This window comes from Salvia miltiorrhiza, chromosome 2, assembly GCF_028751815.1.
Source record: "Salvia miltiorrhiza cultivar Shanhuang (shh) chromosome 2, IMPLAD_Smil_shh, whole genome shotgun sequence".
Classification (NCBI taxonomy): Eukaryota; Viridiplantae; Streptophyta; class Magnoliopsida; order Lamiales; family Lamiaceae; genus Salvia; species Salvia miltiorrhiza.
In genome coordinates, this window is record NC_080388.1 from 57,628,447 (window position 1) to 57,642,409 (window position 13,963).

Genomic DNA, 13,963 nt, shown 5'->3' on the forward strand with positions numbered 1-13,963 from the left:
TGCTAAGATCTTGGGAATGATCTTATAAAAGAAGTTAGAAAGGACAATAGGGCGAAGATCCAACACCGAATTGACCACCTCCTTTTTGGGTAAAAGCACCATGACACTCGCATTACAGCCAGTGGGAAGATAGGACTTTCTGAAAAAAGTTTGAACGGCACTCCAAATGTCAGTCTTTATCACACTCCAACAAGTTTGGAAGAATTTTCCCGTAAAGCCATCCGGGCCGGGCGAACTGCTCGCCTCCATACCGAAAACCGCAGCAGTGATTTCGTCTTCGTTAGGAACCCTAACAAGCATCCCATTATGGAACTCATCATCCACCACCGGATCAATAACACCCTCGATCGCAGCCATCTCCAGAATATCATGATCCTCATCCTGGAACAGTTTCGAAAAATAATCCACAATATGATTGCTAATAATATTCTGATCATATATCACACTATCATCAATAGAAAGATGAGAGATCAGGTAAGGCTTCTTTTTATACTTAAGCATCGTGTGGAAAAAATTCGTATTTTGATCTCCGTCCTGAAGCCACTTCACTCTGCTTTTCTGCTGCAACAGACTGCTCTTCCTAGAAAGAGCAACATTAATCCGAGCCTGTATCTCCACTTCCTTGTCGAACAGAGCCTCAGTATACCCATGACTAGCAATCTGATTCTGCACCTCCATCAACTCTCTTTGATTATCAGCCATCATCCTCTCAACTCTGCCAAAGACATTTTTGTTCCAATCTTTCAGAACATTCCTAAGCCTTTTTAATTTAAGAACTAGTATATTTTTGTTCAATATGAAAATTAATTGTACTTCATAAAAAGTTAATCACAAAATCTCTTATACACACAAGTGTACCATACACTCGGGTTGACCCGTACCCAAATCCTGACCTGCTAACTAATTCGAACCCGCATCCTGACTCAAATCGTATGACACTATTCGGTTTTACAAATAACACTGCTTATAATTGACACTATTCAATTATATAAATGACATCATAATATTTTAAAATGTTATAGTGTCATTTTCAATCTTATAGTGTTATTTAAAATATTATAGTGTCATTTACAATCTTATAGTGTCATTTATATTTATGAATAGTGACAATTATACACAGTGTCATTTACAATGTTATAGTGTCATTTGTATAACAAAATAATGTCAATTACAAGCAGTGTCATTTGTATAACCGAATAATATCATTTACACGATTTGAGTTAGAATGCGGGTTAGAATCTGAATACGGTACTATGACCAAAAGAATGAATGAAAAATAACAATCTTAGATTTTCCAAAAAAAAAAAAAAAAAAAAACATCTTAGACCCACCAGCAGGACCATCAACAAGCTCAATCCATCTTGGGCCTAGCCCATGCCCGACACCTAAATGGCCCTGGTTCGGCTCGAGTCCAAATTTTAACAAAAAAGTCTGACTCGAGTCCGAACTTGGGTTGAACCGGACTTTGAACCTAGCGGGCTCACTCACCCCACTTGACACTTCTGTCATTCCGTCACCAAAATGTGTATGTTCGTGGTGAGCAGAGCCGACCCTTCTTCACAAATGAAGGGGCAAAGGCCTAGGGGGCCAAAATTTTAAAATAATTATATTAATTACTATAATTTTATTCATTAGGAAAAAAATATTACTATTTGATATTAATTTGAAGTTTTTGAGAATGTTAAAAATTTTGTATTGCTTTTATGATATTTCTATTGCATCGTATTAATTATTGTAGCTTCAACAAAATAATTGAAATAAGGTATGAAAAATACTTGATGATATTGATGATTTTGTTTCTCAAAATACTAAAAAAATCTTTATTATTTCAATAACTATTTGATCATATGTGTTTGGTTTATTGCGATTTATTGATTAAAGTTATATAGACACAGAAATATGAAATATGATTATGCGCTATCTCTAGCTAATAACAAAAATATCAAATTTTATTTTTAAGGGGGATAATTCTCTCTAAATCCTTAAACTATAGTCATTTTCCGTTTTTTCCCTCAATCTTTGAACTTCCCACAGAAAATCATCAAATTTCAATTTTTCCTAATTATCCCATGTCGGATTTTCCGGCCAATTTCGATCACACGTGGAACCGAAATTAAATGACGTGGACTCGCCGGATTCTTAATAGAACGACGCAGTATCTAATGTACATAAACGACGTCGTTTTTTCGGAAAACCCGACATAGGATAATTAGGAAAAATTGAAAGTTGATGATTTTCTGTGGGAAGTTCAAAGATTGAGGAAAAAAACGGAAAATGACTATAGTTTAAGAATTTAGAGAGAATTAACCCTTTTTAAGGGGCTCATTTTTTCATCTTCGCCTAGGGCCAACCCTGGTGGTGAGTCTGGTGACTACAAGCTGACACTTGCCACTGTGATCGTGAGAAATTATTACTAGAGTTAATTTCATATACATCTTCAAAATAAGTATGTTCATCGTGACTACAAGGACACATGCCACTGCTAAGGTGAGAAATTGTTGCTAAGCTCATCTCCAACAATTTACTCTATTATAGAGTTAATTTCATATTCTTATAAAATAAAATATGGAACATCTCATATTCATCTCCAATTATCTATTGCAATAGATAATTCTACATTTCACTCTATAATAGAATATTTTTATTTTTATACTTTCCAATAATATTGAAGTAATTTAATCTAATTATTACTTATCATGCACCTCTAGTTATATACTTAATCGTGTTTAAGTATAACATAATCTAATTTTTTTTAAAATAAAATTGTTTTATAAATAGCTATATTTAAGACTAATATATTATTACTAATTTAATTTTCTATTTATTATATAATTAAAGTGACACTAAACATATTATAACTTTTTATAATGAAATAATGATAACATTCATTTTATTTTATTTTAAGTATCACATTTTCATGATTGTATTGAGAAAATCTTATTTAAAGTATCTATTTTTTTTATTTAGCATAAAAAAATATATGTATTTTCACTTATCAGTACTCCCTCCGTCCCAAACGAAATGTCCTATTTCTTTTCGGCACGGAAATTAAGAAATGTGTATAAAGTAGATAAAGTGGGTTGGTGGAAATTATTTAAATATTAAGTATAGAGAGAGAGTGTATTGCTAAAAAAGGAAACAAGACATTTCGTTTGGGACAGCCCAAAAAGGAAAACATGACATTTCGTTTGGGACGGAGGGAGTATTAATTAGTGAAATGAAATACTAATCAATTTTTCATATTGCCAAGATATTTAAGGATTAAATTTGCAACTAGTGTTACAAATAAATCAAGATAAATAGTAATAGCTATTTCGAATATAAAAATATAACATAAATTTAAAAGTAAAACAAAATTAACAACAACAACAACAACAACAACAATAACAACAACAACAATAATAATAATAATAATAATAATAATAATAATAATAATAATAATAATAATAATAATAATAATAATCGGAGGCCTCCAAAATCTGTGTACCCGAAAATTTATCCATAATTCACATTGTACTGGAAAAGTTAATTATTCTCATGTCTCAAAATCTGTTTCAGATTTGTCGTATATCAATTTTTTGTATTTTGATGCAGGCTTGTACTTCTCATTTCTTTATTTTTACTAGTGGAGTATGATTTTTCATTTTTAAAAATCTTTTCCTTTCCATTTTGTCATTTGTGTACGTCTCTTGGTAGTGTACGTGACTACTTTTTTGAATTATAGGAGTATTCTTGTGTCTGGAGCACTGAAGTTACCTAATGTATGGTCTATTTTCCTTTTGATTTTTTATCTTTACTTGGGCGTGCGCACCAGCTTTAATCTTATTTATATATATCACATTTTTATATTATGTTTTAGTACTATTAGGGTGCTGTCACTTTAATGTTATTTTGTTTTACCTACGACCTCAATTGATCAGGGAGTTAGGCCGTCATAGAAACAATCGTCCTTTGTAAAAATGAAAATAACGAATAAGCCGCTTGTAATGTATGAATAGCTGTTCAAACTTAGGTTCAAATATTGGAAGGAGCGAAAATTTCACCACATTAACTGAATACGATTTATGTGTATTACAAACAGCTTATTCATTGATTTATATTGACTAATTCGTTATTCTCAATTCTCATGAAAATAGTCATTCTCACTATAACCTAACCTTATACTCTCTTCGTCCACAGTATCGTTTTCAATTTGTGGACGGCACGAGTTTTAAGAAAGTGGTAGATAGTGATTGATAAATAATGGGTATTATTGTGAGTGAAGTTTGAGTCCTACTATTGCTGTGAGTAGAGTTTGTGGACCCTACTACTATAAATAGAAATGAAAATGATATTGTGGACGGACCAAAATGACAAAAGTGAAAACAATATCGTGGACAGAGTAAGTATATTTAACTGCACTAGGGAAAAAATGGAAAAAAAATAAAATAATGAAATTTTCAATTCTCCAGGATTGGAACTCAGGTGTTGTATTCATCCATTAAGATGATGCATCCACCTAAATCTTCATGATCGAATTAGCTCTCAAGTGATTTGATCAGCACAATTGAGAGTGAGTTGACTTTGTCCATGTAAGTAGTCTTGCTTAGAGTGTGATCAGTTAGTTAATCTACTGACAACTTAAAATCTTATGAATTGGACAGATAAGTGATATTGTGCGGAAAGTGGTGGTTAAGCTCCTCACACTGTTTGAAAACTTCTACTTGAGTTAATCAGCTTATTCGTTAGTCAGTATTAATGCAGATTAGCTGATGAGAGATGATGATGTGTTTTGTCAGGTCAACTGACAAGTACTGTGTTGAGTGGTGATAATTCAATAATATGTAATTTAAAAGTACTAAAAGGTAAAAAGCACACGAAGTTTTATGTGGTTGGGGGAAAAAAAAGCCTTCTACACGTCCACAAACCTGATAAAAATGTGAATCTATTTAATCTCATGATTCATTGTTTTGGAGCTGTTGATCAAGTTTAATAACCTTAAATTGATCAATGGGTTAATTGGTTGTGACCAATCTCTACCTTGATTTCAGACTACTAACACTTTGCAACTTACTTGTTTATACTTCTTACAACAAACCTAACGACTTGGGTAAAGTAGTGTGTAGAAAGTGGTCCGACTTATGAGTAATTTGCTACAATGAATAATAGTATTTGAAGACCAAATTACTCGGTTTCTAGGTTCAGAATGATCTTGAAGAACACCTAGAATTTGTGGGAAACAATTGTAGAGTTCAAATGAAAACAAGTATCAGAGCTTGAAACACCTTAAGCGTTGTGTTTCCCTTCTGGTTACTTGCGCTACAATTGATTTCGAAGGTTGCAAGCTTGAATGATTTAGAGTTTAAGTTCGCAGTGTTTCCAATATGTAAATAGTGTGGATCTTCAGGTATTTATAAATGCAATCCTAAATAGTTTCATTAGAGAGAACATTTAAAAAAAATAGCATTTCTATCCTGAAAAACTTCTTGTTTGACTTATGGTACATCGCTATCGGCGTCTGCAACATCATACACTGACACTCTGAAAAAGTTGTATTTGATCTACATATGTCAAGAGATTTTGTAGATATGTTTGATATGTTTCCATTAAAACTTAGCTTGATCTGAGGTTGATTCCGTGAAAATTTAATAGATGTCAGATTGATTATGCATTTCTTCAGTAGATATTGGTTGTTAATCAACTGATGCGAGAGACTGTCGTTGTCCTTGGATTAAAGTCTTCACTTAATCTTTGAGCTGAAAATACTTCTATTAATTAGTTTGTAATCACTGGACTTTTTCTTCATCCACTATTAGTAGACTCGATCTACTAATTCTTCAACTGAAACATTTAAACATAAGAAATATAGGAATTTTCTTTACATAAGGAGGTTCGTTATCGTGCTATCATCATAAGGAGGTTTGCTATCTAATTAAAACAGAGGTGGTCTCCTGTACACTCGGGTGTACCGTACACCCGGGTTGTACCCGACCCGAATCCTGACCCATTTGGACTATTTTGATCCATTTTTTCTTGAAATGACACTAACACTAACACGAAATGACACTAACACTAACACGATCTTGGAATGACACTAACACTATTTTGTTTTACAAATGACACTATTTCGAAAATAACACTAATACTATTTCATTTTTAAAATGACACTATTTCGAAAATGACACTAACACTATATTGAAATGACACTAACATTACATGTAAATGACACTAACACTTGACATTCGAGTAGGATAGTCCAATTGGGTCGGATCTGGGTCAGGTATGACTCGGGTGTACGCAAGTTTTTGTGATTAAAACATAGGAACTTTCTTTACATTTTTAGGTTAAGGCCTATATTGATTATTATGATTGTTAAAAGGTTAATTGCCTCTAAATTCTTTAACTATAGTCACTTTTCGTTTTTTCCCTCAATCTTTGAACTTCTCATAAAAATACACCAACTATTGATTTTTCCTAATTTTCCCATGACGACAATTTCCTGCCAAATCTGATATCGGAATTATCCTGTGTGGCGATATTCACTTAAAACGTGGCAAAACATGGCGTCCGTGTGTGCAGTGTATGCCACATATATACAGATGCCACACATGCATCCCCTCCCTAAATCTGTCTTCTTTCTTCTCTCTCGGCGAACAACCGCCACTACTTTCTCACTGGCGACAACAGCCGCGGTAACCACGGCATCGCCGCCCTTTCCCCCTCTCAAAACTCTTTCTGACGCAGAAAAACTCTCTCTGACGCAGATGGGGAAAATCCCCAATCTGCGAAATCCCAAAACCCTAGGCCCCATCTACTTCGATTTCAATCGAATGGCAGCCGGAGGATCGCCTTGTCGCCGCGGCAGCAATAACGCCGCCTATCCGCCTTCCTACTCCATCGACTGGCTGAGAAGTAGCCACAAGGACCACCGCCCAACCGCCTTCCTTCCTCGTCTATTCGACGCCCAACAGCAAAACCCTCTAGCGCCGTCATCTCTCTTTCTGCCGAATAGCATTGGCCACAAAGCCAAACCCACCGCCACCGTCACGGCGCTTCTCAGCCGCCGAAGAGTCTAATTGAGGGTTTCAGCGATAATCCTAATTTTATATGAACAAGAACATGCAAAACGACGTCGTTTATGTACAATACACACGACATCGTTTTATTAAGTATCTGGCGTGTCCACGTCAGATAATTCTAATTCCACGTGTGTACGGATTTGGCCGGAAAATCCGTCATGGGAAATTTGGGAATAATTAATAGTTGGTGGATTTTTATGGGAAGTTCAAAGATTGAGGGAAAAAACGGAAAGTGATTATAGTTTAAGGATTTAGAGGCAATTAACCCATTATTAAAATGAGGCTAAAATTGTAATTTATTGCTTAATTGTAACCCATAGTTTCCTAGATTTTTTTTTCTCGTTCAATCATTTATATAATTTCTAAAATTAACTCGGGCAAGAAATTTTGTGATATTCCTGGTGGAGAAATTAACTTGCTTCCTGAGGATGTTTACGAAATTATGAATGAAGCTCAAAATGGTCATATCCTGCTTATTGATTTGCTAATAGAGCTGCGTATTTTGAAGCACAACTTATATATAGCGCATATTTTAAATTCGGCTGTTTAAACTAAAACTTTTCCAGCTGATAATCTTCCCTTCTCAATGAAAAAAACTAGTAATAAATAAATAAATAAATTTTTTAGTTTCTTAAAGCATTGAAGGACAAGTAATAGGAATCTAAATTTCTCTCTTTCTCCCGATCTGCTGCTAGTCTTGCGGGATGCATCCCAATCACTTAAAAGTTCAAAGATAATTTAAACAAGTATATACATTAATATTCATAATAGTGTAATAATGTTACATTACATTATTCCACTATTATGAATATTTCGGAGATTGTATTCGAGCTTAATTCCATGTGGAAAGCTTCATCTAAACAATTTCTTAAAGTTAGCACTATATATTAATTATACATAATTAATTGAGATGTACATTAGAGTCAATAATATAACTGCTTAGGGCATACTAATATATTTCCATGATTAATTTGTTTTACATAATTCTGAAAGCAATAAATAATTTAGAAAGTGGAGATGACGGATGGTAGTGGTGCGACACTCCATTTGTGCAATGAGTTGCCAGAAATATCATAGAAATTGACATCAATTTGATGGTGAGTAATGTCCAAAGTCATGAAACCTTGACCATCATAAAAAAATTTCATCTCCTTTGGGTTGGGCCAGTTGTATACACCCCTCCAAGCCTTTGATCCACCCCCACTAGTCAGAAATTGAAGACGACTGCAAAAGGCCTTTCATGCTTATTTTTTTATTCCTACAAATTAATTAATGTATTTGGCGATATAATTTCGAGTTACCTGTCAGAACTAGCTATGTGTTGCAGACAGTGATCATGCCCATTTATGTAGAGATCAACGCCATTTGCCTGCGATTTCCATCGAATTAATTAGTCATAATGGCTTTTAATTACGCATTTAATAAGCCTCTGTCCTCTCATAGAAAAAAAAAATGAAGAAGCTAGCATGTAAATATTAGGATATCTGATTGTATTAGTTTCCCTTTGAGTTAATGAAATTTCCATGTGGCCAAAAAAAACAAAAAAACTCTCAACAGGTAGAATCTTAGGAATCTTTGTGTGCATTCGTATGCATTATCATTTTAATTAAATTCAAATTTAAAATCATTAAGTCAAAAAATTTAACTAAGGCAGATAAATTCACTGAAGTGTGTTTCTATATTCTTTGGCACACACTCACAATTTACAAAGATAAGAAAAATATATATAGATACCTCGAGTATTGGAAGAACCTTATCCACAAGCTCCTGTGTGTTACCATGATCACTAGCGCTCTTAATCGTGTGGTGACCTATCACTATTTTCCACTTCGCTTTCGATTCTATCAATTCATTCTCCAAATCCTGTTTAAAACAATTACACATATATAAGATTTGTGTTAAAACCCTAGCTAGTATAGTTTCAAAAATAATGAAAAATAAAATAGTTAATACTCCAACTTGTATCATTTTCTATAACATGTTCCTAAATATTGTTATCTATAACATCTCTCCGAGTCAACAGTGTGGCTGGCGACAATTAAGGTTAATGGCGACGAAGATCAATATTCCAATGGTGTATATGTTTGTTGGAATTTTAGAGCAAAGATTAGGAGGTAGCAAATTTTATCGTCAGTTTTTAGAGTAGATCTGAAGAAGAGAAAATGTGTTTTTTCGCTGCAGGATGAGGGAAGAAATGAGCATAGAGGTGGACGACGGTGACGACAATCTTTTTGTCGGAATTAGAAGAAAGATGGTTGCAGGATTGGAAGGTGACATTGATGAAATTTTAGAGATAAAGATAAATGAGAAGGAAATTTTGCCATTTTTTCCACCAAAGCATCAAAACGATGTAGATTTAAAAAAAAATCACATAAATGAATTTTATACAACGAAACGTGTTATGAAAAATACTGAAAGTTGGAGTGTTTTTAAGAGGAAACAAAAATTAGTTTCATTTTATGGAAAATTATGAAAGTTAGAGATACAAAATACTATCAATCCAAAATAACATTAGTAGATTCTGAAACATGAAGAGAAAACGAAAGAGATGTGATTTCCCATTTCACTTAATAAATAAATAAAATTGGATATGGTACAATTCTTTTAGGATGCGTTTGTTTTGAAGTACTATAAGAAATGGATTAGCTTTGATATTTGAATGACTTATCTTATATTATAGCTAGGTGCATCCACTCACACACTTGTACCTGTAAGAGGGTTGAAATATATTTGTCTCTAGGCAGGACACCTCTCCAATCATAAACATGATCTTTTGGATTCGTGAAGTATTTGTCTTGAAACGGCGTCGTGTCTATGAAGAAAAATTCTACCATATCTGTCACCATATAATACACATCACATATTACATCCATCGTCTTCAAGCAATTAAATAAATAAACATGAAAAATAAAATATAGTAATTGCAAACCTGCATCGAGAATAAAAGATTTCTTGCAAAACCACCTGCTGTCTCTTGCTTTGAGGATGGGACTCAATTGTGCCAAGGCGTCACCTCTATAATCATGGTTCCCCAACACTGCAAATAATTTCCATGTTTAGGAAAAACAAAAGAAATTATTTAGGAAAAACAAAAGGAACAAAAATATATATACAATACACCAAGGAAAATAATAAAACAATTTTAAAATGGAAACATTATTAAATATAGATTTGTATTTTAGTAAATTTAATTAAGATTCTCGTAATCTATTCTTTTGGAAGAGTCTACGTTCAAATTTGTTGAAACTATATATGACGTTATATCAAACTGATGACCAATCAAAATAAAGTTTGTTTTTCTGCATAATAACTTTTCTCTCTCGTTTTCTGTTTTTTTTTGGTGTGTGTGTGTGTCAACACTGTCGTATTCTTGAAATTAATGTTACAGTAGTGGGGGTGCGGGGGGGGGGGGGGGGGTTTACATCAAAAAAAAGAAATGTGTGTTTTTTCATTTAAATAAATCTATGCAGCCACATTCTAGTCACCCACATATTAATATAATACAGAAAATCTTGATTTATTTAATTTATTTTTTTAAATAAAAATAGGATTTAGTTATTTTACTATATTCTCTACATTGTACTTATTTTTTTTGTATTTTTTATTATTAATATATTTTTTAATAAAAATAAAAAAAGTTACCAAAAAATTACAAAAAAATAATTACAATGGAAAGAATATAATAAAATAACTAAATCTTATTTCTATTTTAAAAAATAAATTAAATAAACTAAATTATTTTTTATTTAGGTAAATTGTGGTCCACAATGTGGCTGTTTAGCATTATTCTTTTCATTTAGAGCAATTGCGTTCAAATAAACGAAATTTCATCTAATTTTAATTTTATACATGACTTAAATATTTTTTTAAAAATATATAAATTTTAAATTATTCTGATCACACACTGTCAATTTTCAAAGAATTAATGCCAAAAAAGGAAAGGGGACTTGAATATTGGGACGGCCCAAAAAAAAATAGGGGACTTGAATATTGGGACGGAGGGAGTACTATCATAACTAGCCAAAATAACATAGATCGATATCTAATTGTATCGTTTAATACATGGGCCTTTAAGCCATGTAGACATTTTATATATCCACTTTAACTAGTTTTGAAGGCAATAGACAAAAATGTGAAAATCAAAACAACTGGAAGTTAGAAACTTTAATTTATATTTAAAATCAAAACTAAGTGAAAGGTCGTGTATTTAGATATAATTATTCTTTTTGGGGGGTTAAACAGGTCAAAAAGAAGCTACCCATATATAAATATATAATTAGAGATTAATAAAAATTGTAACATGATACAGTGATACTTCTCAATTCATTTAATCTATTATTTTCAGTTTATACGTCACACATTTCACCTAACTCATACTACTAAGATGACGTTAGAAAAGTCGTGCAGATAAAAAGAAAAATATTATCGTAAGTAACCTTTAACATTTTCTAATTAATTTATTCATTCTTTTCTCTAAGAAGGACAAACACGCACGAAATCTTCTCTATTGCCAATCCTGTTGCATCTCTATTACGAACAAAATTGCTAGCTTAATTTCTTAATATATATTAAAATAATTTTCGAATGAGATAAACCCAAACTAGTTAGTTATTTATTTTAAAAAAATAAAATAAAATATCATAGGAGGGAGGGAGTATTACCATTGTACCATGTTTTTTGCAAGGAAGGAGCGGTGTAGATATCGGTGAAGGATTGGTGGAAGGCAGGATCGTTTGCGTTAATCAATCCGTCGTCATAAAAATTGTCACCCGTTGATATAATAAAATCAATCTCCATCTTCTCCGTTGTGATGCCCATCTACAATTATCAAACACCAAATTAATTCATTCTTAATTTAATATTAGTATATGCAATGACTATCTACATCATTCCATACAAATTTTGTACCATACATTTTGTGGTCACACTTTTCGTGCATGACACCTAATTTAAACTGCCTCTTATGATATATACTTTGACACGCATCAAGTAGCTAGTACTTCATACATAATGAATGATAACGTTTTAGCACCGTTAACGTTAGTCCACATTAGCATTTACTATTTTTTTTATATTTATTTTGATTTTAATACATCAAAAATTGTTATTTGTATAATTAATTTTATAAATTAAATAAAAAGCATTTATTCATTTTTCTTATAAATCAAGCTTGGATTTTTATTTTATTTGCAAACTTGATGATGTAATAGCCAACCGGAAAGAGAGGTACGAAAGCGGATGAAGAGAGGATGAATAATAGGGATATCCGCGAAAACTCTTGCCCATATCTTACCATTTCTTTGGAATTGTCCGCTCATAGCGCGGAAGAAACACCAAACATATCCCAAACTTCTCGCTCCCACCGGCCGGCTGATAGAAATAACTACTTGTTCTTGCAGCCATTTCTTATATAGGAGTTACTGGAATTGTTATGACTCTTCCTATGGTGCAGCCAAACGACTACAATAGGTTGTAGCTAATCTTATGGAAACCAATAGATAACTATCGAGTTATCGAATCGAAGCGGACAAGACACGAACACAAAAGAGAAAATTAAGAGAACAACAAGGAAGGGGATTACTCTAGCTCTATCTCCTATCTTTCTATAGTCTTATCTCATAATATGTCGATAGCAATTTTTTAGATATTAAAGTGGAATGAAGTAATAATTTATAAACTACAATTATTTTTTTCATAAGTTCCAGTTGCTTTTAATTTCGATAGCGTATTTAAAACATATATACACTACATATATCAGCTCAACGTGTCATAATCATCACCAATACTAGTTTGCACAAAAATCTAAATCTTTACTTTCTTTGTCTTGTGCCTTTATGCATTATCCAGTCTACTAAATGTAATTAGATTTAAAAATTATTTCTTGCTCATTTACTTATCAATAACACTATGATATCAAATCTACCTAATTAAAAACACAAAGTCCTACGTGAATGGTTTTTTGATTTAAAAACAATAAGTAAAACAAAAATTACACAAGTATCCGAGCAACAACATGATTTAAGTAGATTATCCGTTATTACATTTTTATAATAATTGAAGTCTAGTATGTGGCTAGCTCTGCTCATAAGTAGATGAGACGAAATGAAATTGGAATTGATTAGTTATGGATGTGGGAAAAGTGAAGTACCTGATTGGCAAGGGTGGATTGGTTGTAGTCGCCCTTTCTTCCCCAATCTCCGACGACCAAGAGGCTGAGGGACCCATCAGCTTTGGTAGGGTGTTGGAAGCGTTCAAGATACCCATTGCTATTGCTCACACCCAATATTAATAGTATCATCACTATCCTCACACCCATCCCTCTATTTTCACAGCCTGCCTCTGCCTCTGCCTGCCTGCTAGAGAGAGAGAGAGAGAGAGGCTAGTTATTTTGATTTAATGGAAGGCTTCCAGTAAAGCATATATATATATACACACACGTGCCGTATGCTACACATATTTTAATGACTTTTATATGTGTGAATAGTATCGAATTTTGTTTGGAATATCCACGAATAATAGATAGTGATTAATAATGGCGGAGCCGGGGGGAGGGTACGATTTTTTTTTGTTGTATCAGTGGTACGTATTAATTAATTAATTAAAAATTAGTATATTGTAGAATTTTGTTTTAATTGATATATTTTTTATTATGAGATTAAATATTGATTAATTATTATTGTGGATTTGTAATGGGTATATAAAAAAATAAGATTCGAATTTTCTTATTATTTAAATCCAATATTTATTAACACTTTGTAGTTTGATTATTTTAATTTTGTAGTAGCTATTATTGATAGTTGGTTTGACTATCTGATTAGTTCCGTTATGGCTCAACTGGGGAATATAAATTTTAAACATATGTTACGTGTAAGTGTATTATAAGTCATTGGTGTTTGTAGTAAAAC

At 32.5% G+C, this 13,963-nt stretch overlaps 1 protein-coding gene across 1 annotated transcript; it reads right to left on the reverse strand.

Annotated features, from left to right (window-relative positions):
- Positions 1-7,975: 7,975 nt before the first annotated feature.
- LOC131010587 (purple acid phosphatase 4-like) lies at positions 7,976-13,558 on the reverse strand. The gene is made up of 7 exons (XM_057938174.1): positions 13,207-13,558; positions 11,720-11,876; positions 9,988-10,095; positions 9,767-9,894; positions 8,793-8,921; positions 8,360-8,427; positions 7,976-8,282 (listed from the first exon to the last, which is right to left on the reverse strand). Exons 1-7 carry the CDS (start codon positions 13,372-13,374, stop codon positions 8,063-8,065), a joined length of 978 nt encoding a protein of 325 aa, XP_057794157.1. The 5' UTR covers positions 13,375-13,558; the 3' UTR covers positions 7,976-8,062.
- Positions 13,559-13,963: the final 405 nt, after the last annotated feature.

Coding starts and splice junctions, on each gene's coding strand:
- LOC131010587 (XM_057938174.1), bottom strand. CDS start 13,374: ATGGGTGTGAGGATAGTGATGATACTATTAATATTGGGTGTGAGCAAT. Junction 11,877..13,206: donor AATCCACCCTTGCCAATCAG/GTACTTCACTTT, acceptor TGATAATTGTAG/ATGGGCATCACAACGGAGAA. Junction 8,283..8,359: donor CACATAGCTAGTTCTGACAG/GTAACTCGAAAT, acceptor GGCCTTTTGCAG/TCGTCTTCAATTTCTGACTA.